The following is a 26,285-nucleotide window of genomic DNA, read 5'->3' as shown; positions in this document are numbered from 1 at the left end:
TACTCTGGTGATTTGCCTGGAATTGAAACTCTGGGTTTCTAGTCTTTTCCCAGTTCCCAAGAGCAGAAAGGAGCTCTTTCATTCCAGGAAGGGCCTTCGAAGGGAGGGAGACCGTGTCCTTGAAGGAGGGCAGGCCTTGGAAAACTGCTACACAGGGAGCTTTAAGGAAGTCAGCGTAAGGTTCTTGGAGACTAGGAGGGATGACCCAGGAGGTAAGAGAACAGATACAAATGGAAGCTACAAAGCACTAAGAACTAAGCCTCTATAATTTCATGTGGAGCTCTGTGATTGGCTGTCTCCATTGTGCCAGTGAAAATCATTTGGTTGTCTTGACCCAGCTCCTTAGCCTTACATTGGTGTATCTAGAAGAAGTATTTGTGAACCAACTTAGGCTTCAACTATACAGAGTAAATGTATTTTTTCCTTTTTGTTACAAAGTTTAAAATACATTAATAGGAAGTTCATGATTTGAAAACAGGAATTGATATCTTGGTGAATAATGCCAGTGCTATTTCCTTGACCAACACATTGGAAACACCTACAAAGAAGGTGGATTTGATGATGAATGTCAACACCAGAGGCACCTACCTTATGTAAGTGAAGGCGTCGTCAGAAAATGGTGCAGTGTTTTCTCAGAGGACTAGTAGTAAACAGATTTGAACCAGATTAGCAATACAGTTTAAAATTTGGTCAATCCTTATAAAGGCCTAAAAGTGCTCCAAGTTAGTAGTTAGAATTTTAAATAATTAATTATATTTAGAGCTTGTTTTCTTTGTGAATCTAATAAGTACTAAAGTATAAGAAATACTTACATGTGTACCAAGTCTTCTGATTATTCAGGCCAGCAAAAGGCACTCCTTCCTTAGAAAACACTAGGGTTTTAGTTATATAACTAATGGGAAGCTCATTATGAAGCACACTTTAATGTAACTGACAAAAGGCTTATGCTGTGGTGGGCGGCATCGGGAAATATACAATATAGAATGAAAGTAAATGTGGTTCTGATCTGTTCTGGATTGATCAAACAGTCCTCTTTTGTTTATTTGTCCATTTATCTGAGTATTTCCCCTCAGGTTCTACCATTTTTCATGTGGACTAAGGATAGATCAGCATAGAACTTGCTTGTCTGCCTTATCTGTATCTGTCTTGGTATGTATGCATAAAACAAGTGGTTAGGGCCTTGGGCTTCAGAGTCAGACAACTTTGAGTAGGACACAAATCCTGTCCCAACTCTTCATGACTTGCTATCTGATGACCTTGTGCAAGTAACTTAACCTCTTTTTAGATTGTTTCCTCATTTTAAAGTGGGGATCATGAAGGTAAAATGAAATTTGTTATTAGTCCTGAACTTTGCCCTCAGGTATGTTTTATTGGGCCTGGAAAACTTATTTGGCCCTGGCAATGTTAAAAACATTTGTTTTTATAGTTATTTGCATTTGAAATTTCATTAGTTGTGTACATGAAAAATAAAGCAAGAAATTTATTACACAAAAGATTTAGATTTTTGGTTTTTCTTGAAACATTGCAAAATTTGGCCACATAGAAACAACACTCCCAAGTGGCAACAACTAGCCACTATAACTGAGTGGCAGAGTATCAAATGCCTCATTAGGTGGGGCATGAACTCTATTGTCTTCCAGATGCTGAGGACAAGCTAAAAAATTGCCATTTATTATTGTGCCTACACTGTTGCCTTTCTCATATTAAAGAGGAAAGTAAAATATTTTTCATACCACTGTCTCTATCTGAACTGGGAAAATGAGACATATGCCAAGAGGGCCATATGCTCAAGTGAGATAAGTGAGAGCCTTCTTCTTTGTAGATGGGGGTATTTCTGTAAATTCATGTGTAAGGTGTATCTTTATCAAATGGAAGTTGTAGTGAATCCAGCCATAGTAAGAACTATGGCAAGCATGTAGAAAAGATTGCGATGAAAAGCTTAATGAACTAGAAAAAGGACTAACATTTTAATAGGGTTTTTGTTTTATTTCTTCATATAAAATAAGCAATGCTACTGTGTGATGCAGTGATGTGTTACATGAAGGAATCATCTGGACATTATAATCTTTTACAGCTGATAACTTTGGTGGGGCATTTTGATTGAATGTAAACACTCATTTGAACAAGTGTTTAAACATATAAACCTAACCAGGAATACTATTGCTCAGTATATTGAATTAAGACTTAGAAGGGCATGACGTATGAAAAAGTTAAGTCGTATGTGACAGTTTCTATTGTAGATGATAATGCCACAGATAGAAATATTCCACCCACCTAGTGATATTTATTTAGTCAGAGTGATTTTGATATGATTAAAAAAATGTTTAGACTGGGTACCTATGACATGAACATCAGGAAATGACTTGTTAATTATTAAGAAATATCTTTGGAAGAATAATATAGATTTGTCACAATTAGTAATCATAACTATAGGCAGTACTGCTATAATGGTTAGTGTTAACTTTATACTTACTGAGAAGTTAACTACTGTAGAAATGTTTCACAATGGTGCAGAAATTAAGTTTGTTCGTTGTATTGTTTACTAGATACAAATTTATAAAAAGCATCTTGCTAAAAAGTAAAAAAATGGACTATGTTATGAATCCTAAGTACTAAATATACCTTTATGGCTTGAAACACAGACAGTCCACTGCTTTACTCATATTGAAAACAAACATGATCATCTGCTGTATGACAAGATTGTGTAAAGATCGTGTATTGTTGAAGAAATTGACTCTCTTTGCCACCTAAAGGAAAATTTTCAGCTCAGTTCCCAGACAACTATTGAGTCAAAGACTTGGCTTCTTTAGCTAACATAATGACTTATGTAAACATAAATATATGATTCTCATTGTTCATTCTTTGTGAAATCATGTCTTTGGAAAACGCATTTGGCAAGAACAATCTGGACCCTTATCTATGCTGAAGTCATTTGCCAAAAATGAAAATGCTGGCCTAAACTACATCCTGTAGTTGTAGATGTGAAGGTTCCATTTGTTATTGTTTTAATTTTATTTAAAATTTTTTTCCATTGATTTCAGGGGGAGGGGGAGAGGAAGAGAGAGAGGGAGAGTGAGAAGCATCAACTTGTTCCATTTAGTTCCATTTCAGTGGTGCACTCTTTGGTTGCTTCTCACAAGTGCCCTGACTGGGAATTAAACCCGCAACCTTGGTGCACCAGGATGACGCTCTGTCCACTGAACCACCGGCTAGGACCAAAAGTTCAGTTTAAATCAAAACAAAAAAAACCCCACCCTGATTTCAACCTATAAGAAAAAGAACTAATCTTGTTCAGTTACCTTTTTCAATAAATACTATTTGTGCAGTTGAAGAACTACAAATAGATTATATAGGCTATAGGGCACTAAGGTATCATATTAAAAACTAAATATGTGCATATTGGTAAAACAGATCTACAAATACCTCAGTAATAGCTTAAAACATAAACCCTTTTTTAAAGCAAGTATTCTGTTCACTCTTGAAAGTTCCTATACTTATGAAATCTACTTTAAAAATAAAAGTAAATACTGTTCCCAGTTAAAGGCCGACTGCAGTGGCAAATGAAAGGCTTGGCATTGACTTTTGGACCAAAGGAAAGGTGTCAGGTTGTTAGCTGTATGTGAAAGGTCTAAGTTATAAAAGAGAAATTCATAATGAAGCATTTCCACTTTAATTTTTTGGTTTTTGTTTGTTTCTTTAGTGATACTTATTTATTCATTTAAGATAAGTATAGATTCTGCTGAAAGCCCGCGGTCAAGGCACATATGAGAAAGCAATCAATGAACAACTAAGGTGTTGCAACGTGCAATGAAAAACTAATGATTGATGCTTCTCATCTCTCTCCGTTCCTGTCTGTCTGTCCCTGTCTATCCCTCTCTCTGACTCACTCTCTGTCTCTGTAAAAAATAAAAAATAAAAAAAATAAAAAAAGATAAGTATAGATTGTTTTCTTAGGGAGGCTTGAGAAGCATACCCAAAGAACTGACCTCCTTTGGGGGTTTCAGCAAGGATCTAGAATAGTTGGTTTTTTTTTTAAATACACCACCTAAATATTGCTCCCAAAGGCATATTGCATTGCATATTGGTGTAAATGAACAGAAAGCTGTTAATTTGACTAATGGGTTTTTTTTGTTTGTTTGTTTTTTTGCTTTCAGGTCTAAAGCATGTATTCCTCATTTGAAAAAGAGTAAAATTGCTCATATCCTCAATCTCAGCCCGCCACTGAACTTAAATCCAGTGTGGTTCAAACAGCACTGTGGTAGGTGGTAGGATGAGGGGATGCTTTGTTCATTTGTTTTGTATGAAATCAGTGTGTCTGCGATGTAATTACAATTTATATATAACATTCAGCGTTACATTTTCTATGCAGAATCGGTAGCATTCTGAAATGTAGGTTCTTAATCTTTTGTCTGTTGTTATAGAATTGAGGTATAACTTATACTCAATGAAATGCACAGATCTTAATGGTTCAGTTAGATGAGTTTTTACAAATGTATACAGCTGTATAACCAACACCCAAATCAAGATATGCATTTCATCATCCCAGAAAGCTCCCTCAAGTCCCAGTGGGTGTTTTTGTTTTTGTTTTTTTTTTCTGAATCTGGAAACGGGGAGAGACAGTCAGACAGACTCCCGCATGCGCCCGACAGGGATCCACCCGGCACGCCCACCAGGGACGATGCTCTGCCCACCAGGGGGCGATGCTCTGCCCCTCCGGGGCATCGCTCTTTTGCGATCAGAGCCACTCTAGTGCCTGGGGCAGAGGCCAAGGAGCCATCCCCAGCGCCTGGGCCATCTTTGCTCCAATGGAGCCTTGGCTGCGGGAGGGGAAGAGAGAGACAGAGAGGAAGGAGGGGGTGGGGGTGGAGAAGCAAATGGGCGCTTCTCCTATGTGCCCTGGCCGGGAATCAAACCCGGGTCCCCCGCACGCCAGGCCGACGCTCTACCGCTGAGCCAACCGGCCAGGGCCTGTGTTTTTTTTTTGTTTATTTATTTATTTATTTATTTATTTATTTTTTCATTTTTCTGAAGCTGGAAACGGGGAGAGACAGTCAGACAGACTCCCGCATGCGCCCGGCCGGGATCCACCCGGCACGCCCACCATGGGGCGACGCTCTGCCCACCAGGGGGCGATGCTCTGCCCATCCTGGGCGTTGCCATGTTGCGACCAGAGCCACTCTAGCGCCTGAGGCAGAGGCCACAGAGCCATCCCCAGCGCCCGGGCCATGTTTGCTCCAATGGAGCCTTGGCTGCGGGAGGGGAAGAGAGAGACAGAGAGGAAAGCGCGGCGGAGGGGTGGAGAAGCAAATGGGCACTTCTCCTGTGTGCCCTGGCCGGGAATCGAACCCGGGTCCTCCGCACGCTAGGCCGACGCTCTACCGCTGAGCCAACCGGCCAGGGCTTTTTTTTTAAATGTAACTTATTCTTCAATAAAGTTGGTTAAAAACTGTCCATGAAATAGTTTCCTTTTCTCAGCAAACTAATGATTTAAAGGTATGTTAAATAACAAGATTTATGTTTAAGTGCCTCCTTTAAAATAGATATCAGAGAATTAGTCCTTATTTCACAGAGCAAAACTGAAAGAAGTTCTATTTTCATTGACATGGTTAAAACGAGTTTGAAACCTTTTGTTTTTATTTTACCAGCAGTAAGTTTCCCTTTAAATGAATGCTTTCATTAAAAAAAAGTTAAGAAACAATATTGTAACTAATCCCAATAATATTAAGGAAAATGAAAGTTTATTACTCTTTTAATAAAGTATTAGGATAAAAATATGTAAAAGTAACTCATCCCTGTTTAGCTACCTACATAAAAACTTTTTTTTAAAAAAGAGTACATTTAAAAATATATATTTTGTACATATTGTGTTATTGAATAATTCTAAAAATGTATCAGGAAGGAAGCAAAAATGGAAATTGATTATATTCACAAATTAATTTCTTTCTTAATTAGATGTTATATTTTGTGGTTTCCTTTAGCTTATACCATTGCTAAGTATGGTATGTCTATGTGTGTGCTTGGAATGGCAGAAGAGTTTAGAGGTGAAATTGCAGTCAATGCATTATGGCCCAAAACAGGTATGTACTTGAAAAAAAAATTTTTTTTTGTATCCTTATTGTTTTCTTCCTTTTTTGTTGTTTTTTTCTTCCTTCCTTCCTTCCTTCCTTCCTTCCTTCCTTCCTTCCTTCCTTCCTTCCTTCCTTCCTTCCTTCCCTTTCTTTTTCTTTCTTTCTCTCTTTCCTTCCCTCCCTCCCTTCTTCCCTCATTCCCTTCCTTCCTTCCTCTTTCCTTTCTTTCTCTTTCTCTTCTCTTTTCTTTTCTTGGGTTTATTTGAGCCAAACTGACAACATATGTTGGGAAGCAAGATCTTAAATGCTCTTCTCATTTATTCTTCTTGACACTCTTGAGATGCATCTTGGGCAAGCAGGGTGAGGTAGGAGTGAGTAGACTATCAAAGGTAACCTCAGTCTGTCTGTTGGGCAACAAGTTAAACTCTGTTGTAATATAAGGGCTTTTTTAGCCATGTTCTAGCTTTGATTTGGACTATATAACTGAGTCTTAAGCAAATTGCTACAATTGAAACATTGAACACTGGAACTCTTGAAGAGTTTCATTAAAGCCAACAGGACGTCAACTGTGCTCCCCTAACCTTTTCTCCATCCTCCTCTTTGGTGTCTTACTAAATTCTTCAGGTGCTCATGTCTTTGTTTTCACCTAGTACATCCAAACAAATGCTTCTTTACTTTCTTATATATTTTTTACCTTTGTCTTTTTAACTTTTTTTTTTTAACCTTTGTCTCTTTCCTTTATTAAAGGGTGACTTACCTCCCTGGCCAGATAGTTGGCTAGAGCATTGCCCCTTTACACAAAGGTTGTGGGTTTGCAATCCCTGCTTAGGGCACATACAGGAACAGATCGATGCTTCTCTCTCTCTCTCTTTCCCTTCCTCTCTCTCTAAAGTCAGTAAGTAAAACTTTTTAAAAAGCTGACTTATCTGTACTTTCTCATGAATTCTGAGTTCACAGAGTACCTAGAGCCCCTTTAGGTGACAAGGCCCTACATGTGGCCGGACTTTGTATGCAGCTTTAGAATTCATGTAAGACAGAAACTGATGGCTTTCCCAAAGCCATCGGTGTAAGATGAGGGAGACCCAGCAAAGCTAACAGAAAGGGAAGGCTGTCCTTCTTGGACTCCTATTCTCCATATATATATATATTATATATATATATATAATATATATATATAATATATATATAATACTCTCCATATATATATATATATATATAAAATACTGGCATAAGGGAGGAAAAAGAAAAGACAGTCTTTACACATTTTTTTATGTATTTAATAGATAATGTTTGTGAAAAACCTGAACTTCTTTCATCTTAAACCTAAATGGCAATCCTATACCAGAAAAATGTGTTTAATGATAAAGAAAATTCATAGTGGGAACCACTTTTTAAAAATTTAACAGACCCTTTTTGTAAAGCCAGGAGCCATGGCCACCATCACAGCCGCCTGGCCTATGCAGGTTCGCATTGGATTCGGACAGTCGGTAAAGAAACAAAGGAGCCAAAAACTGGTGGGCCATCATCTTTAATCCTAGCTTGCACTCGGCGGGCAAGTAAAACACACACTGGGCTCCAAAACCCACTCATTCAGTGCTCACAAAGCTACTGACTTTTCTGAGTTTCCTAGAATCAAAGGTTTCTAGCTCACCAGACTTAGTCACCTCTGTTCCCCATCTCCTTCCTTCTCCCTGCACAAACTTTGCACAAATTGGCTTTTCCTTCAGCATTCTGCCATCTTGGCTGCTTCTCCAGGCCTCCTCCACATGGCCTTTCTCTGCTCTCCTCTCTAATGCTCATCTCAGGAACCGAAAGCTCAAGGTCCTGTTCTGCCCCCATTTTATAGTGTAGAAATCAAAACCTTTAATCCAATATACAAAATAGGAGTCTTCGTAATACAAGTCTCTAATACAAAGTCACTTATCTGTGGCATGATGGGATTGCATCATCCCACATCAAAAAGGGTGGGAAAGGCTTAGTCCTAAAACCAAGCCCCAGGATACAAGGATCCTGCCCGCCCACAGCCTGGCCCCAACACACATTAATATCACCTGGGCGACAGGCTTCCATGTGGGCAGTGCCATCTTTAACAAAGTGAGCATAATATATTTTATCTGCCCAACAATTTTTTACACTAACACAGAACTCAAATGTGTAAGTTAGTGATTCCACTTCAGAAGACTCCTTAGGGATCAGTAGCAGTGTCTCTACTCCTGGGACAGCGCCCTGCACACGGTGGTCACTCAGATATTTACCGAGTGATGATAATTTTGGATTACTTTTAAAAGAATCTTCATAGTTGTCATTACATTCCTTGAAACAAACATATGGCAATTGGAATGGTTTCCACTTGCTTGAGGGTAGAGGGAGTTTCTGGAAAGGTGACTGTTGGAAGTCCTGTCCTTTCCATACAGCAGCAGACTTCCTGAGTGGAGCAGACAGTGGGGTGGCAGGCAGGAACGAGCAAGGCGTTGACTCTGTAAGGGAAGTAAATGAGAAGCTTGCGAAAGACCTTGTTCCCTTCCCGGCCGGAGGACAGGGTAGGGCCAGCACTGGAGAGAGAGTAAAGGTGCACAGGTTCCCGGAGAGACCTTGACCCATGTTGATCTGAGAACGTCAACTGAGTGATCTGGCAAGTCAGGTAAGTATTTCCTGCCCTTGAGGCTGGGACAGGGAGGGGCCCAGGGAGGCTTATTAAGGCCCCCAGATGGATTCAGTAACTGGCACATCTGACATATCACCCATCCATGGGGCAGAGACTGCTGTGCTTGTCACTGCTGGCAAATTTGCCACCTTTTGAATTATCTAAGTGTGAGCAGAGCAGTAAGACAAAAAAGTGCAGTGCAGCTAATGTCCAAACAAAGAAAGAATAAACAATACGTCAGCTTTCAGTGAAATAAAACCGCTAAAGAAAACAGAAAATACCTTCATTAATGACAAGTACAGCTACTTGAGAGATTGAATTGTAGCATGAAAAATGATTTCTGGCACTGCACAGATACTGTGTTTGGATTACAATCAGAGTACAGCAGCTGCATTGAAGGAAAAGGGAGGACAGCAAGGACATGACTTCCAACAGTCATCTTTCCAGAGACCCCTCTACCCTCAAGTACGTGGAAAAGAGTCCTGAAAAACCAGGCCATTTATCTTACAGAATTTCCAACATCCTGGCTTTTCTTGATTCTTTCCATTGGGTCATTTAACATATTCCTGTATTTACTAAGGACCTTTATATTGTTTGTTCCCATTCTTCTTCCTTCTGGCATTATTTTATTCACTCTCATCACTCCACAAATATCTGGTGGAAAGTTACCATGTGGCAGTCACTGTGCAGGGTACTGGGGATACTTCTTTGGTCTTTTCACCTGATAGTTGGCTAGATTAGTGGGAGTTGGCTGTTAAAAGCACATTTAATCCAATATTTTTATGAATGTAGCCTTCTGGGTACTCCCGCACTGAAGTGCCACATATGGCAGTGTGAAATGTATCCAGAATTCTAGCGGAGGAACAGATGAGGGATTTCTTTCCATCCTTGCTTCCCATCTGCTGTGTATTGGGTGAAGGGATTTCCCCTGCTCCAAGCAGCAGTGAGAGGTCTAGTGGCCCATGGTGTTGAAGCCAAGGTAACAAGGAGCTGTGGGTGAGAATTTATGGAGCACAGGGGCATGTAGCTGATGTAACTCAGAAAACTTGAGCTGCTGCAGCCAGCTCTCTAGTTGCCATGGTTCTTTTCTTCTAAAGATTTCAGGAAGCAATTGTTAGAAACTCCTTTCTTCTATAATTTGACCAAGTTTCCTTTCTTTCCTGGCCCACTGTGGGATCAGAACCATGTTTTATTGCTTTTTAGTTTCTCTTATGTTTCTCTGTCAGACACAATTCTTTTAACATATTCTGGAGAGTGATATTCTTTGCAATGGGGGTAAAAGGTGAGAATGAAAACAGTGCATCTCCAATATTTTTCACAGTACGTGTCAGGACTCATTGGTGAGTCTTGAAGTGATTTAGTGAGACATGAAATCAATTTAATGGATTGTGAAATTTATTTTAGTAGGCAGCAGCCAGAATTTTTTGTTGTTTTGTTTTATTTCTAATGGAATAAAATAGAAAATATTAGAGAGTATTGCACATTAGAGAGGAAGGGTCAGTATTGTTTCATAAGCTTTTGTTTCATATATAAATAAAATGTTAATGAGTATATATATAATGTATTAGTCATGTTGGTTTAAAGTGTTACTTATTGTGGGTCACACTCAAAGACTAACAGTTCACACTTTCCTGTGACTCTTTTTCAACTTGCTTCCCTTCTCGTCCTTCTCCTTCTCCTCCTCCTCCTCCCACCGCAGACTTCGCTGTTACTCAAGTTAATAACAGTCAGAAGGAGAGTCTCCAGGATAACGAAGTCCTAGCATAATATTTTTTCTCCTTGTACCTCTGTTGTGTTACTGCTTACTTTCTATTCATTCACTTTCCAAACATTTTTATATTCCAGGGACAGTGCTATTTATTCACTATGCATTCAACAGTTAATTTATAAAGTGCTTACTATGTACAGGACACTAGAGGGTACTGACATGAATGGGATGCAGTCCTCACCCTCAAAAGGTTACCCTTAGTGTGGGAGACAAAGGGATATGTTTCCATCACACTCTGTCCTCCTCTCCCTGCCTCCACTCCCCGAATTTTAGGTTTTTAGGATCCTGGGATAACAAAGAATAAACCTAATCTGACTCTAAAAATTCTAGATTTTATTCATGCAGCACATATTTATTGGGCAGGCATCTGTTCTAGTTGCTTAAGATACATCACAGAACAAAACAGGAATCTCTGTCCTTAAAGAACTTGCGGTGTAATTAGGAGAGACACAGTGGACAATTAACACCATGAATAATAAAATACATTGTAATGGTAAAAAGTAGAAACAGGGTAAGGGGGATAAGGAGTCTCAGGTGTTAGGGAGGGTAGGGTGCAGTTTTAATTATGAAAGAAAGGTTTGGCCTTTTTGAGAAGGTCACATTTGAGCATGGACTTGAAAAAGGCGATGGAGGTCGCCTTGGGGATGAGTTAGCCATGGAGTATCTGAGGGGAAAACATTGTAGCCAGGGTAAAAGTCCTGTGTGGGAAGCGTGCCTGCCATCATGGAAGAGCAGGAAGGCCAGTGTGGCTGGAGCGAGGTTGAGGAGTGTAGGAAATGATGAGATGATGCTTATGAGGACATGGAGGACAGATATTATAGGTCCTTGCCAAGACTTGAGTTTTTTCTCTGGGTGAAATGAGGAGCTTTTGCAGGGTTTTGAGCCAACGAGGGACCTGATAAAACCTACATTTATGTCTTTTATAAAAGGATCTTTGGCTGCTTCGTTGAGAATAGATTCTCAAGGGACAAAGGGAGAAACAGGTAGACCAGTTTGGAAGCTATTGCAATAACCTAGACACAGATGTTGGTATCTCTGACCAGGTGATAGCAAAAAACATGATGGAGAGTGGTCAGATTCTGATCTATTTTGAAGCTAGAACTAGTAATATCTGCCGCATATTAGGTGTAGGATGTAAGAAAAAAAGAAAGAGTCATGATTGACTCCTGAGATTTTTGGTTTTAGTAAGTGGAACAGTGGAGTTGACATCAACTAAGATGGGGAAAATTTCAGGTAGAGCAGGTTAGGAGTTTGGTTTGGGGCACTGTTTTTGAGCACTCAATTGGAGACGGTCAGCAGATAGTAGAGTTTGCAGTTCTGGGGCTCAGGAGAGAGGTCCAGACTGGAAATAGAAATTTGTGAGTTATCAGCTGGTATATAAAGACACAGGGCTAGATGATACTATCTGGGGAATGAATAGAAGAAGAGAAAGGACCACTGGCCATTAAGAAGCTGGGAAGAAGAGAAAGACCCCACATAGGAGAATAGAGTAGGAAGAAACCAAAGAGTATGGTATCATGAAAGTCAATTGAAGAAAATTTCCCAGGAAGAAGAGGAGGGATTGATTGTGTTAAATGCTGCTGATAGTTTTTATAAGATGGGGACTGACATTAGATTTAGTAGTCTGTTCATATTCTTCATATCACACATAACATTTGTAATTAAATTACTAATTTTATAACTAGTTTAATATCTTGCAAGAATGAAAGTTTGAAAGTGGAGACAGTGTTTGTTTTTTTCCAAAGTTAGAAGCGGGGGTGGGGGGCAGTCAGACCGACTCTTGCATGGATCCACCTGGCATGCCCACCATGGGGTGATGCTCTGCCCATCTAGGGTGTTTCTCTGCTGCATTCGGAGCCATTCTAGCACCAGAGGTGGAGGCCATGGAGCCATCCCCAGCACCCAAGCCAACTTTGCCCCAGTGGAGCCTTGGCTGCAGGAGGGGAAGAAAGATAGAGAGGAAGGAGAGGGGGAAGGTTGGAGAAGCAGATGGGTGCTTCTCCTATGTGCCCTGACTGTGAATCAAACCCAGGACTTCTACATGCTGGGCCGGCACTCCACTACTGAGCCAACCGGCCAGGGCCAAGACGGTGTCTTTTTAGTTAATTTCACTAGTCATTATAGAGAGTCAATAAATATTTAATGAATGAATAAACGCACAATATGTTTACCTTCTGCCTAGCTTCAAAATAGACATTGTGAACATAGCTTATATAAGAAAGGGGGAGCACATTGTATGAGAGGAATGTGGGGGACACGATCAGGATAGGCAGGAGAAATCAACTCGCTGTTTAGATCTTTGCTTTGGCTTTGGGTTGTTTGTTTTACAAGGTTTACTAGACATCTTGAACCATTGGTATCATTTACTTTCTAGAGTTGGTGGTGCAGTAAACTGAATCTACAGTCATATTTCTTGTTATACATGGCATAATGAATTATGTACTTGATACTTTTGAAAAATAGCTGGAGAGCTGTGTAGCTCAAGTTCAAGATCAGGAAAGGAGGTTTCCTAACAGTTAAACAATTGAAATGAGACCTTAAGGAGATGTTGGGATTAGTAAGAAGGAGAACTGGGCAAGGTGTTCCTGGCAGAAGGAACTCTGTTCCAGGCAGGGGGAGAGAACAAGAAAAGCAGCAGTCTGGGAAAATATTGTATGTTTGGTGGAACTACAGGGAGTTTGATCTGGTGTGATAGGGGGTAGGCTTTTTCTTTCCCACAGAACTTGAGCAGCTGCAAATAGTTCAGGTTGACTGGAATGTGGGGTAGGTATGAGGGCCTGGGGGAAGATGGATGACCTAGGTCCCAGGTCTTGATTGCCAAGGTAGGAGCTTGAATTTTAATCTGAATTCAGTAGAGAACTACTTTAGAATTTTGGAAGCAGGAGGGCAATAATAAGCAGAGTGCAATAATAAATCAGAGCAGTGGATGATATGGTTGTTGATGGGGTTTAGGCAGTTTAACTTGGCATCTGAATATAGGATGGCTTGTAAGACTGTAGAGAGAGGAGACAGGAAAGCTAGCTAGAATATGGCATTATTTATGATTGAGGCAATAAAAATGAATTTGAGAGGGTGTCCAGGCTTCTGGATATTTGTTAGGTCTTAATTTTAAAAAATAAGATTTCTCTTCCTAGACTATATAGAGTGGCTTTCTCTCTGTGCTTGCTAGAACCTGAAGTAATCTCCCAACATTACTACCTTTTAAGGAAAAGGAGAGTTATTGCGCTTAATGGAATGGATACTGTATAACATATATTATCAACAGTCAAAACAGCCTGACCAGGTGGTGGCACAGTGGATAGAGCATCGGACTGGGATGCAGAGGACCCAGGTTCAAGACCCCAAGGTTGCCAGCTTGAGCACAGGCTCACCAGCTTGGACCCAAGGTCGCTGACTCGAGCAAGGGGTTACTCCGTCTGCTGAAGGCCCGTTGTCAAGGCACATATGAGAAAGCAATTAATGAACAACTAAGGTGTTGCAACGAAAAACTAATGATTGATGCTTCTCATCTCTCTCTGTTCTGTCTGTCCCTGTCTATCCCTCTCTCTGACTCTCTCTCTGTCCCTGTAAAAAAAAAAACAACACAAAAAAACCCCCAAAACAAACAAACAAAACAGTCAAAACAGTGTCTCGGTTCACTCTTTGTCCTCTTGTGTTTGGTGTGCCTTCTCTACACCAGCTGCATTACCCCTTCTGGGCCTAGAACGTTCACCCCACTGAGTTAAACACATCTAGTGAGCGGGCCTCTAGTAGTTTCACAACATGAGGACCTCAGGCCCCCAACTAGGTCACCATCAAAAATATAATTATTTCCTTTTTATAAAATCCATTTCTAGTTTCTGCTGAAATGGACAGCGTGGAGGAGCGGAGGAGTGAGGGCTGCTATTCAGAATGCCTGCTGCCTCTTGCCTCTTGACTGGTCAGAACACGTGGGAGAAGAGGGGGTCCACTTTCGGGTAGATTTCTTGTGGGTTGGTGTGAGGAGCCTTGGAATGGCATCTACTGCTGTTGGTACAGGCAGCAGAGGGGAAGACAAAATTATTGCAGAACAGCTGCTGGCCTCTGTCGCCTGGACCGCATTGCAAATGGACGTGGGAACTCAGCTAACTAGGGAGGGCAAGGTGACAAGGTGGCAGCTGGCTTCTCTGGTGCTAGAAATCAAAACTAGTGTATGTACTTGTTTTTCAAAGGACCCACTTTCCAACTTGTTCTCATGGCAGTTTATACCATAGTCGTTGATTCTGAGCTGCCCGTGCTTTTACATTTTTGCATCTTTGATAGAAGTGTGCTCTTACAATTGATGATGTATCATAGTTTTAATTGGGAGTTGTTTTTTTTCTCTGAGTGGTACACTTTATAATCAAAATACACACAAGAATATATGCGTGTGCTTGTTAGGGGCTAGCAGGTATTAAACAGGTGAGATAAGCTGTCTCCCCAGAGAACAAGGACTGAAAGGCAGTGCTGATGTTTTAAACCTGATATGCACTGCATATGTTTATGCGAAAGAAAATCTCCCGTTGGTTTTTTTTTTGTTTTTTGGTTGTTGTTTTTTACAGAGACAGAGAGAGAGGGATAGATAGGGACAGAGGAACGGAGAGAGATGAGAAGCATCAATCATCAGTTTTTCATTTTGACACTTTAGTTGTTCATTGATTGCTTTCTCATATATGCCTTGACCGCGGGCCTTCAGCAGACCGAGTAACCCCTTGCTGGAGCCAGTGACCTTGGGTCCAAGCTAGTGAGCTTTTTGCTCAAACCAGATGAGCCCGCGCTCAAGCTGGTGAGCTCGGGGGTCTCGAACCTGGATCCTCTGCATCCCAGTCCGATGCTCTATCCACTGCGCCACCGCCTGGTCAGGTTGGATCCTAGTGTTAACCTATACTTATTGAATGCTTATGGTGTGTTTGTCATTGTTTAAGCTACTGAGTACAAAGTGATGTAAAAAACCAAAGTATCAATATATTCTGGTAGAGAGGAAAGAGAGATAATAAGCTTAAAAAAGGAGCTGCACATTTTAGAAACAGGAAACCGAGGCCCAAAGATGTTAAAGTGGATTGCCAAAAATCATGGCTTAGTTGGCATAAAAATCTCACTCACCTGACTTGCAGCGCGGTGCTATTTTTATTAGACCTTACTGGTTTTTTTGACTCTCAAGAGTCAAAAAACGGTATGCAAGTTTTTAAGTATTCTAAATTAGAAAAGTCTAACTGAATTTTGTTGAGTTTCATGAAGTCATTCTGTCTGAGACAGTGTTGTGTGAACAAGGAACATGTGTTTTCTGCCCAGTTCTGTCAATAGAACATTTAGCAAATACTTTCAGTTCTCTGGACCTTGTTTCATCACCTGAGAAATAAAGGGATTCACCACCCTGCTTGTTACTTCCCTCATCCTATTATGTGATTTGGAGTTATGAATATGCATATTTTCTCTACAGCAATACACACTGCTGCTATGGATATGCTGGGAGGATCAGGTATTGAAAACCAATGTAGAAAAGTTGACATCATGGCAGATGCTGCGTATTCCATTTTCAAAAGGCCTAAAAGTTTTACTGGCAACTTTATTATTGATGAAAATATCTTAAAAGATGAAGGGATAAAAAATTTTGACGTCTATGCAATTAAACCAGGTAATGATTATTGTTTTCTTTAAATTATTTATTCAGTTTGAACTGAATTGAACTAAATAGCTCTTGACAGTTTTACAAAGTACTGGTAGGTAGATACGCTGCCCTTTTACCTCCCAGCGATCAGTGAGGGAAGGGATATTGCTTAGTACTGAGAACATGGAATTTGGGGAAAGACAACTCCGGTTCAGATTCCAGTTTGGCTGCACTTTAGGTGAGTCACCCACTCCAAGCTTCACTTCCCTTATTGGTAAAACTAACGGAACAGTGCCTTCCACACAGAGTTTTTGTAAGAACTACATGCAATAATGTGTATAAAGTGCGTGTCACAGTGCGTGGCATATGCTATAGGCACTGTATTAGGTAGTTAATATTTCTAGTAGAAAAACAGATTCAAAGATTTGAAGCCTTTATCTAAGAGTAGTCAGCTAGAAGGTGGCAGAACCTGAACCCGATCCAGGTCTTCTGGGTCCTGGTACTTTAGGTTTTAAAGACACATTGTCTTTATGCACACAGACTTTTAAATTTGATTTAAATGAAAATTTTTTCAAGTGTTGAGAACTTAATATGATTAGGTACTATGATAAGTGTTAGGATATAACAAACCCAGTGCATTCCTGCCCTCTTCAGTTTTTTTGTTTTTTAATCTGAGGAGGAGGAGCAGGCAGAGACAGAGATGGGAAAGAAATCCTTCTTAATGAGGAATCCCCTTCTCTCAGGGGCCAGGTAGGAAACGAGTCCTGAGCACCTTGGAGGGATATAGGACGGAAGGGTTGCGTGGATTGATGAGGAGGGGGCAAAGGCTCCTGGGAGAACAGTTAAGGGCTTAACATAACATAGCAGGTGACTCTTTGGTTGGATCTTAGGGATGAAATTCGCCATAGGAGAGGAGGATACCTGGGTTCTGGGGAAAGTGTTTTAGCTTAGTGGTCAGGTAGTTTAACAGTTCTCATGGGGGCCTTTTCATTGCACCAGAATAATCATTTAAATAAAAACAGATACAATGTTTATTAAACAGGTGTTAATCTCTTAACATATGGAAGTTGTTACAGTAACCTGATTATTTTTGGTGTCATTTTTTCAGGCCATCCTTTGTTACCAGATTTCTTCTTAGATGAATACCCAGATACCAAGAAAATGGAATCATATGGTGAGATATAGACCATATTTTATGTAGGAAAATAAAGATACTAACTTATGTATTTTTCCAAAGTATAGAATTGTACATTTCTGTCTTCTGCTTTTAAGTAATTTTGTGAATTTAAACTAGATAAGTAATGTGAAGTCTTAATTGTAGCAAAAAAGTTGTCTTTTTTTTCTTTTACCAATTAGAAGTTCTTAACATCCTTTTAATTTAATTTTAAAAAGTTATCTGAAAATAATTCCCAGCCCTTTTTAAGGCTTTATTTATTTTTTCTATGGCACTGTCTTGAGGTATTTTGTGTTGATGTGTTATTTTATTTTGAGGAAAAATATGTCACATCAAAGTACATCTAACACCATTCACGGAGTTTGTGCTATGTGACTGCTTTACGGGAAAAACTTCAGAGGAGGTTTTGGGGTTACTTTGTGTTTGTTTGTTTTTTGTATTTTTCTGAAGCTGGAAACGGGGAGGCAGTCAGACTCCTGCATGCGCCCGACTGGGATCCACCCGGCATGCCCATCAGGGGGCGTTGCTCTGCCCATCTGGGGCGTTGCTCTGTTGCAACCAGAGCCATTTTAGTGCCTGAGGCAGAGGCCATGGAGCCATCCTCAGCACCCGGGCCAACTTTGCTACAATGGAGCCTTGGCTGTGGGAGGGGAAGAGAGAGACAGAGAGGAAGGAGAGGGGGAGGGGTGGAGAAGCAGATGGGCGCTTCTCCTGTGTGCCCTGGCCGGGAATCAAACCCAGGATTCCTGCACACCAGGCCGACGCTCTACCACTGAGCCAACTGGCCAGGGCCTACTTTGTTTTGTTTTTATAATTCAGAAACAATGGGCCTCTTGAATTGGTCCAAAGTTTACGTTAGTCCTTGTGTTCTGGCATTACACCACTAACTTATTGAAAGATATCAGAAGAAACCCTCTCTCATGAATAACCGTGAGAAGAATTACTCTCATGGTTTATTAACAAGAATAGTTGTCCTTTTTCTGAGCTTTTACCTTATTTTTATCTAATGGACACTGAATCTCCTAAAATGATTATGGATTCTTTAGAAAGCTGCTAGAAAGTTTAGGAACAAATTTTCTTTATATATTTAGCAAACTTACATTAATAGAACCTTACCGCAATGCATTTTCATGCTGAATCTTTCTGGTTTAATCTTTTTTTTTTTTAATTTTTTATTTATTCATTTTAGAGAGGAGAGGGAGAGACAGAGAGAGGAGAGACAGAGAGAGAGAAGGGGGGAGGAGCTGGAAGCATCAACTCCCATATGTGCCTTGACCAGGCAAGCCCAGGGTTTTGAACTGGTGACCTTAGCATTTCCAGGTTGACGCTTTATCCACTGCGCCACCACAGGCCAGGCTTAATCTTATCCTTTCTATCTTTATCTTTTCTCTCTCCAAATTATTGGAAATAGTTTTAAAAATTACTTAGGAAACTTTTCTTTTGTATTACAGAAATTTTGAAAAATATAGAAAGGGAAAAATTTATTCAAAATCCCACCATGTAGAGATAGCTCTTTTTAAAACGTAAATTATTTTTGGCCCTGGCCAGTTAGCTCAGTCAGTTTGAGCATCGTCCCCAAACACCAAAGTTGTGGGTTCAATTCTTCTGTCAGGGCACATACAGGAAGTAACCAGTGAATGCACAACTAAGTGGAACAACTCTCTGTCTAAAAGCAATCAATAAAAAATTATTTATTTATTTAAGTGAGAGTAGGGGAGATGCAGAGACAGAGTCCCGCACACACCCTGACCAAGCTCCGCTCAGCAACCCCCATCTGAGGCCGTGCTCACAACCGAGCTATTTTTAGCACCTGAGGCAGAGGTTCTGTGGAGCCATCCTCAGTGCCTGGCCCATGCACTCAAATCAGTAGAGCCATGGCTGTGGGAGGGGGGGGGGGGAAGAGAGAGAGAAAGGGAAAGAATTGGTGGGGGAGAAGCAGATGGTTGCTTCTCCTGTGTGCCCTGACTGAGAATTGAACCCGGGACTTCCACGCACTGGGTCAATGCTCTACCACTAAGGAACCAGCCAGGGTCTATTTTTAATTTTAAAAATGATATTTTATTTGGTTATCACATGATGTATCAGAATATTAAAACAAGACTGTTAGTTTGTATCTCAAAAGGCCTTTTACAGAATGGCAGAAGTTAGTTAGGGAGTTTTTCAAAGTCTAACAGAATCTGGTCCTTTAATAGAGGCTAGGCCAAAATCCTGATTTTCCCCAACACTCTAAGATGTGATCTGTCGTTTGGAGGAAGATGTACTTGAACTGAGTTCATTTAAATTTCAAATTTAAATAATAAGAACCACTCGTTGACAACATATATATATATATATATATATATATATATATATATTTTTTTTTTTTTTTTTCAACAAATATTTATTGGGCACCTACTCTATCCAAACACTATGCTACATACTTCACATGTATTGTCTCACTTAATAATACTTATGCTCCTACAAGATAGGTATTATTAACTTCAGTTTATTATCTGAGCTTACACAGGAGCAGAGCCAGGATTTAATGTCATTGTTCTTTGGTTCCAAAGCTTGTACCCTTAACCAGTAAACTTAAAATGCTTTCTTAACTCTTGAATACTTCAAGTTCTTTAAATTGGCATAGTTACCCCCCAATATTCCAATTGATGAATTTATAATGAAGAGTTACCATCTTATAGGCTAAATGTGTAGTTGCTCTGATCAGCTTATCTATCCTCTCCCTGTCCTCTCTGGGCGCAATTACATAGTCAGCAGGTTGTTTCGGGGGCCATGGATTCAGAACTAGAAAGGTCAGGTAAGTAAAATGTAAGTTGTGTTTATTGGCATCAGGCTTTGATAGGAACGATTCTGCCAATGGGAATCAGAATGTGCCGAGTGTGTTCACTGCAACCCATATATCCATCTTTTCATGAGAGATGCCCTCATCCTTTTGAGGTCAGAATCCTCAGATTCCTTTGGCTAAAGCTCCTCTCCTCCATACCATGCTGGGGAGCATTTACTTCTATTGCTCCCTTTTCCCTCTTCTTCCTGGTTCAGTCAACTGCAATTCTACTTGATGTTTTCTGTAGATATAGTAATGTATTCACATAGGTAATGGTCCAGTATATCTGGCCTGGGACCTAACTTACTTCTTTCAGGTGATATTTTTTACATCCATATCCAAACCTATATATACAGCTCACAAAAACTAGGGGATATTTTATCACTTCATATTCATTTTTGAAATATCCCCTAATTTTTGTGAGCAGTGTATATTGACTTTACAATTACCTATCGGAGATCAGTGTGCATCCTTCATTTCCCTTCCTCTCCCAATAGAGAGGCCCCCTTTCTATTGCACTGCTCTTTAATAATCCTGTTAACACTTCATTGTACCTTTTCTGGTATTTGTGCTTCATATATCTATTTTATGTAATTACATATGTAATTATGTAATATGTTATAAACTATGAACATAATTTTAAATTAATGCTGCTTTCACATATTAACAGCAATACTGTCATTTCTTCACTGATTTCCCCGTCCTCCCAGTGCAATGCAGGGAGCCCACTCATCTTATGGTTTTTCTTTGTTTGTTTTTGTTTTTTACCTCCAGTTCACTTTTTTTTTTAAGTTATAGTTTTAATAGCTCCTGCTGTAGTTTTCTGTACTCTCAGAAACCTAGTCTTAGCCTTGCTGCCCTTTCCTTTTTCCCTGTGGGTAGCACCATTTCTTATTATTTCCATCTTGTGTTCTGCATTCTGGGAGACCTTTTCAAGTTTGTACTCTGTTACTGATAAGATGTTTGACACTTCCATCCTTGTTCCATATTAACTCTAATGTATAATTTTGCTGTTGTGTTTTTTGTTTCTCATGATTCCCATTTTCATTTAATCCTGTTGTCTGTTCATCTCAGCTGTATATGGCTTTCTGTTTCATACAGTTTTTATGTGGACGAATTCTTGTAGATTTCACAGTGAATTATTTTTAGAGATAGACTTTTGCTATTCAGAATAACCTTACATTACCCTTGTGGTACATTGGTTTTATTTTTCATAGGTATCAGGTTATTTTCCCCCCCTGTTAATTCATCCTCATATTGGGAGATATCTCCAGAGCTAGTGCAGTCAAATCATAGAGATGTGCAGGTAGCTTTTGGCTCTCCTCCCTGTCCATCTGGTGGAAATCCTTTCTCAAAGCTATAGTTTGTGTCGTAGTACCTGTTAGGCATATGTAGTTAGTGCCTGTTCAAGGCCTTTTTTTAACTCCTTGGCTTAGAAACTACCCTTTTCAGCATGCCCTGGTGCCAAGGTCCTACCTACCTTCCCCATCTTTACCAGTCATACTGCGGATGGTGTCTGCTTCCCAGGATGAACCACCAGCAGGACCTCCCCTACTGTCTGCTCCTCTGGTATTTGGGAGCTATAAGCTTTGGAATTGGATTTGAGATATGGGGGCTTTCTTGAAGGGCAGCATTATAGAACAGAGGGATAGATTTTATCCTAAGACCAATGTCTGATCCAGTAGTTTAAAAATGTGAGAACCTTTCTTCTTTGTTCAAGTAAGCAGAATTATTCTTCCTTTTGAGATCCTTCACAAGGTGTGAAGCACAGGAAGTCCTGTGTTTCTGAGGTTGACTTCATCTACCTTAGAGTTATTGACTTTTCTTCTTAGATTCTGAAAATAGACTGTATGTAAGGCTAGGTGATGTTTAGTATTTGTCTTTTTATTTAGTGTGAAGTTAGGAGAGGCTGTTGGGGCTGCTAGCTGTATGTCTTTTTGGTTTTTTAGGTATTGTAATGCTGTAAATATATCTTTCCTATTCAAGATACATAGTTGTAGTCTACTGACTCGACGGTCTGTTATCTCAAGTTCCATGCCACTGATTACACAGTTGATGCCTCCATCTTTCTGACTCTACTGTGTTCTTTCCTCATTTGGTTTTAGAACTTAGAGTGGATGATAAAAGAGTGATTAATTATTACTCCTAAAACTCCAGTAGTTTGTTCAGGTCCATTATAAACACTGTATAGTTTAGAAGTGGTTTGCTTTTTTAAAACCTAATCTGAAAATCAGCCTTTTACTTGGAGAGTATAATGTAAATACATTTATAATGATAATTGATGTGCTTGGCTGTTATTCCATTAGTTTGATTTATGCTTTTAGATGCCACATGTATTTAAGGTCATTTTGGTCAAACAGGTCTAATTGGTAGCAAGTCTGTTCTGTTAATTAATTCCGTGCATGACCTTACATTGCTTAGGCTTCAAAGCCATTTTCTTTAATAATATTTTACAGGTGGTCCAAGTTTGAAAGAAGAAAAGCCACAGCCCACATCAAAACCTCGTCCCGGAGCTGTGGAGGAAACATTTAGAGTTGTTAAGAACTCTCTCAGTGATGACGTTGTTAAAGCCACTCAGGCAGTCTATCAGTTTGAACTCTCAGGTAAGGATCACATCTGGTTATCTGAGTCTAGGGAAGAAGCAGAATAGTTCCCTTGGGAGACAATCAACCTCCAGTTAGTAATCACCTGGCTAGTTGGCTGTATCCAGAACCCTGACGCTAGAATGTAGACATTTCAGAATAACTACTGTTTTGTATTAAGTTAAGATCAGCGCATATAGACACATATACAATAAAATTTCATTACAGATACTTCTAGTATTAAGTAACTCCTTGGCATATATAATTGAGAGTAAATCCTACTTAGAAGGGCATATGTATCATGAGAGGTATAACAGTAGTTTATCAGCCACTATGGGCACCTTGCCATTTGTATCTTTTGAGATTATTCAAGTCAGTCTGAATGTACTCAGTTTCTTAAAACCTCTCAATATTTTTCTTCTCAGTGTAGTATTACTACATGTTAATGACAGTTTTAAGAACTAGCTGCCATATTCTCATTGCACACAGACTGTGACATCAGTTCTTTTATCTTTTGTCCTGTCTGTTTTATCTTAACCTGTCTGCATGCACCTTCCTGTTTTTACTTCCTTTTCTGTCCTTACATCCCCCTGGACCCATTGGTCAAGCATTCTCTTGCCTAGGTCCTACACTTCTGGATCTTTTGTGCTTATGTTACCACCTGGCAAAACCCTAGTACTGGCTGAATCAAACTCTCTGGCTGCCCCACAGTTGCATCCAGACTGCTAAATCCAGCTGGAGAAATGGGGGAAAAAAATCACACCACCAGGATCTGTACCAGTAGAAATTTATCATTGTCCCTCCTCTACCGGAATCTAAGCAGAACCTCAGAATTCTGTGTTTCTGTGATCAGCTTACTGCCTCGTTTTCCAGTGACTATTTAAAACCATCTCAAGTGTTCCTCAATCTTCCATCTCTCCCTTCACCACTTCCTGTCACTTTCAGCGGATATGCCTGTCTCCTCTTTCACAGAGATAATGTAGACTTACAGATAAATTGCTGCAGTTTTCTTTTATCTGATACTAAATTAGCTATTACGGATGTCATCATCTCTTCTTCCCTCCCAATAGAATGGAGCTCAACTCTACATCAGTGCATCCCGAGCCTTAATGTTCATACTAGTTACCTGGATTCATGCTAAAATGCAGAATTTGATTCAGTGGGCAGATCTGAGGTGGGGTCTGAATTTTGTATTTCTGACTGGTGATGACAGTACTGCAGTCCATGGACCACACTTTGAGTAGCAGAGTTCTAGATTCCATGTTCTCTGACCTCCCCAAGGACTTTGGGCTATTAATTGTGCCCTCTCTTTCACCTGTTCATTCTAAAGCCTCCTTCCCAAAGGCATTATAATGTCCTCAGTCTATTCTGTATTTAAACAAACACAATAAGCAAAACTTATTTTCATCTACGATTTGCTCTGCTTTGGTGTCATTTTTCTCCATTTTACTGATTTGTTTCACCAAGGTCCTTGGTGGCTTGTCTGTCACCAGTCAGCACTTGTCATTCTTACTCTGTCCCAGCTTGGCAGCATGTGATGCTGTTGACCCCTCTTCTGTAAATTCTTCCTTTCCTTGGCTTCTTTGACAATAGTTTTTCTTCCTTTCCTTCTCCATCGGTAATCATGCCTCCTCATTCTCCTGTGCTAGATGCTTCTCCTTGGTCCTCCAAGGATGTTCTTCACGTCACTGTCTGAGCTGTTTACAGATGTGCGCTAGGAAACTCCCACCCTTCACGTGGCTTCAGTGACCATCTGAACTGATTCCGTATATATCTATGTTTCTAGCTAGTCAGACTTCATTTGACATATTCACTTGGTTGTCACAAAGAGGCCTCAATTTGAAAATGTCCAGAGCAACTCAGCATTCCCAGTAGCTGCCTTTGGCACTACCTGTTAAGTCTGCTGTTCTTTAGTAGTCCTCTCTCACTGAAAATACACACCAATAGTTACTGTTCCCCAAGTCCAACCCTAGTAAATCTTTTTTATGCACCCTCCCCAGTTTTTCCTCTTCACATTCAATCAGTTATCTAGTTTTGTGGTCCTGCTTTGAAATTATTTCTCATATATGCCTACTTTTCTGTATTTCTACTGCTATCCGTGCTCCTGATCCAGGTATATGTCCTCAAACTACTAAATTACCCAACACCATCCTAACTAGTCTTCTGCATCCTTTTTAACCCTCTTAAATATATTCTCTACACTGCTCTTAGGGTGATCTTTTTAAAATACAATTCAGCCTAGCCTGTGGTGGCACAGTGGATAAAGTGTCGACCTGGAATGGTGATGTCACTGGTTCTAAATCCTGGGCTTGCCAGATCAAGGCACATATGGGAGTTGATGATTCCTGCTCCTCCCCTCTCCTCTTCTCTCTAAAATTAATAAAAAATAAAAATAAATACAATTCAGTGACTACAATTCAGTGTCATTCTCTTTTCCACAGCATATCCCTTAGCATGAAGCCACTGAGTACTTCACATGGCTCACTGCTCTCGTCTGACTGCTTTACGGGCTCAGCTGGTGCCACTGTCCACTCTTTCTACCGTCTGGTCCTACTATTACGTACTTCAGTTCCTTATCTAGCTAATTCTTTTTTTTTTTTTTTTTTTTTTTCATTTTTCTGAAGCTGGAAACGGGGAGAGACAGTCAGACAGACTCCCGCATGCGCCCGACCGGGATCCACCCGGCACGCCCACCATGGGGCGACGCTCTGCCCACCAGGGGGCGATGCTCTGCCCATCCTGGGCGTCGCCATATTGCGACCAGAGCCACTCTAGTGCCTGGGGCAGAGGCCACAGAGCCATCCCCAGCTCCCGGGCCATCTTTGCTCCAATGGAGCCTTGGCTGCGGGAGGGGAAGAGAGAGACAGAGAGGAAAGTGCGGCGGAGGGGTGGAGAAGCAAATGGGCGCTTCTCCTGTGTGCCCTGGCCAGGAATCGAACCCGGGTCCTCCGCACGCTAGGCCGATGCTCTACCGCTGAGCCAACCGGCCAGGGCTGCTAATTCTTAATTAACTTTTAAATCTCAGCTTCGGTTGAGATTTCCTGACTCCACATCGCCCTCTAATTTCTCTTTTGTAAGAATCACGTTATTGCAGAGTCTTCAGAGCCTAGTGTAGTTCCTGGCTTATAATAAATACTTAATGAATATTTGCTGAAATTGATAGACCTGGGGATTTTAGCCTGGGAAAGAGCAGTATGTAAGATTATTCTAATTGTAGCATTTATTAAGTTTAAGAAGAATAGGGCTTCTTTGACATTTATTTCTGTATCTTTACCCTTAGGTGAAGATGGTGGAACATGGTTTCTTGATCTTAAAAACAAGGGTGGGAATGCCGGATATGGAGAGCCATCTGATCAGGCAGATGTGGTGATGAGTATGTCTGCTGATGATTTTGTAAAAATGTTTTCGGGTAAGTTTTCAATTTCTTTAATTTATTAATAAATCAACAAACAGCAAGTGCTGGTGAGGATGTGGAGAAAAGGGAACCCTCATGTACTGTTAGTGGGAATGCAGACTGGTGCAGCCACTGTGGAAAACAGTATGGAGGTTCCTCAAAAATTAAAAATAGAACTACCTTACGACCCAGCAATTCCACTTCTGGGTATTTATCTGAAGAAATTCAA

At 40.3% G+C, this 26,285-nt stretch overlaps 1 protein-coding gene across 1 annotated transcript in view; it reads left to right on the top strand.

Annotated features, from left to right (window-relative positions):
• HSDL2 (hydroxysteroid dehydrogenase like 2) overlaps positions 1-26,285 on the top strand; it is a 55,744-nt gene that overhangs the window by 16,037 nt on the left and 13,422 nt on the right. Inside the window, exons 4-10 of the mRNA XM_066367453.1 lie at positions 479-593; positions 4,155-4,258; positions 5,979-6,077; positions 15,918-16,112; positions 17,194-17,259; positions 22,537-22,683; positions 25,943-26,071. Coding sequence (XP_066223550.1) covers positions 479-593; positions 4,155-4,258; positions 5,979-6,077; positions 15,918-16,112; positions 17,194-17,259; positions 22,537-22,683; positions 25,943-26,071 — 855 coding nt within the window. The remainder of the gene's footprint in view (positions 1-478; positions 594-4,154; positions 4,259-5,978; positions 6,078-15,917; positions 16,113-17,193; positions 17,260-22,536; positions 22,684-25,942; positions 26,072-26,285) is intronic.

Source organism: Saccopteryx leptura, chromosome 2 (assembly GCF_036850995.1).
Source record: "Saccopteryx leptura isolate mSacLep1 chromosome 2, mSacLep1_pri_phased_curated, whole genome shotgun sequence".
In the NCBI taxonomy this organism is placed as follows: domain Eukaryota; kingdom Metazoa; phylum Chordata; class Mammalia; order Chiroptera; family Emballonuridae; genus Saccopteryx; species Saccopteryx leptura.
Note: the sequence above shows the minus strand (reverse complement) of the source record. Positions and strands in the feature narration are given on the sequence as shown.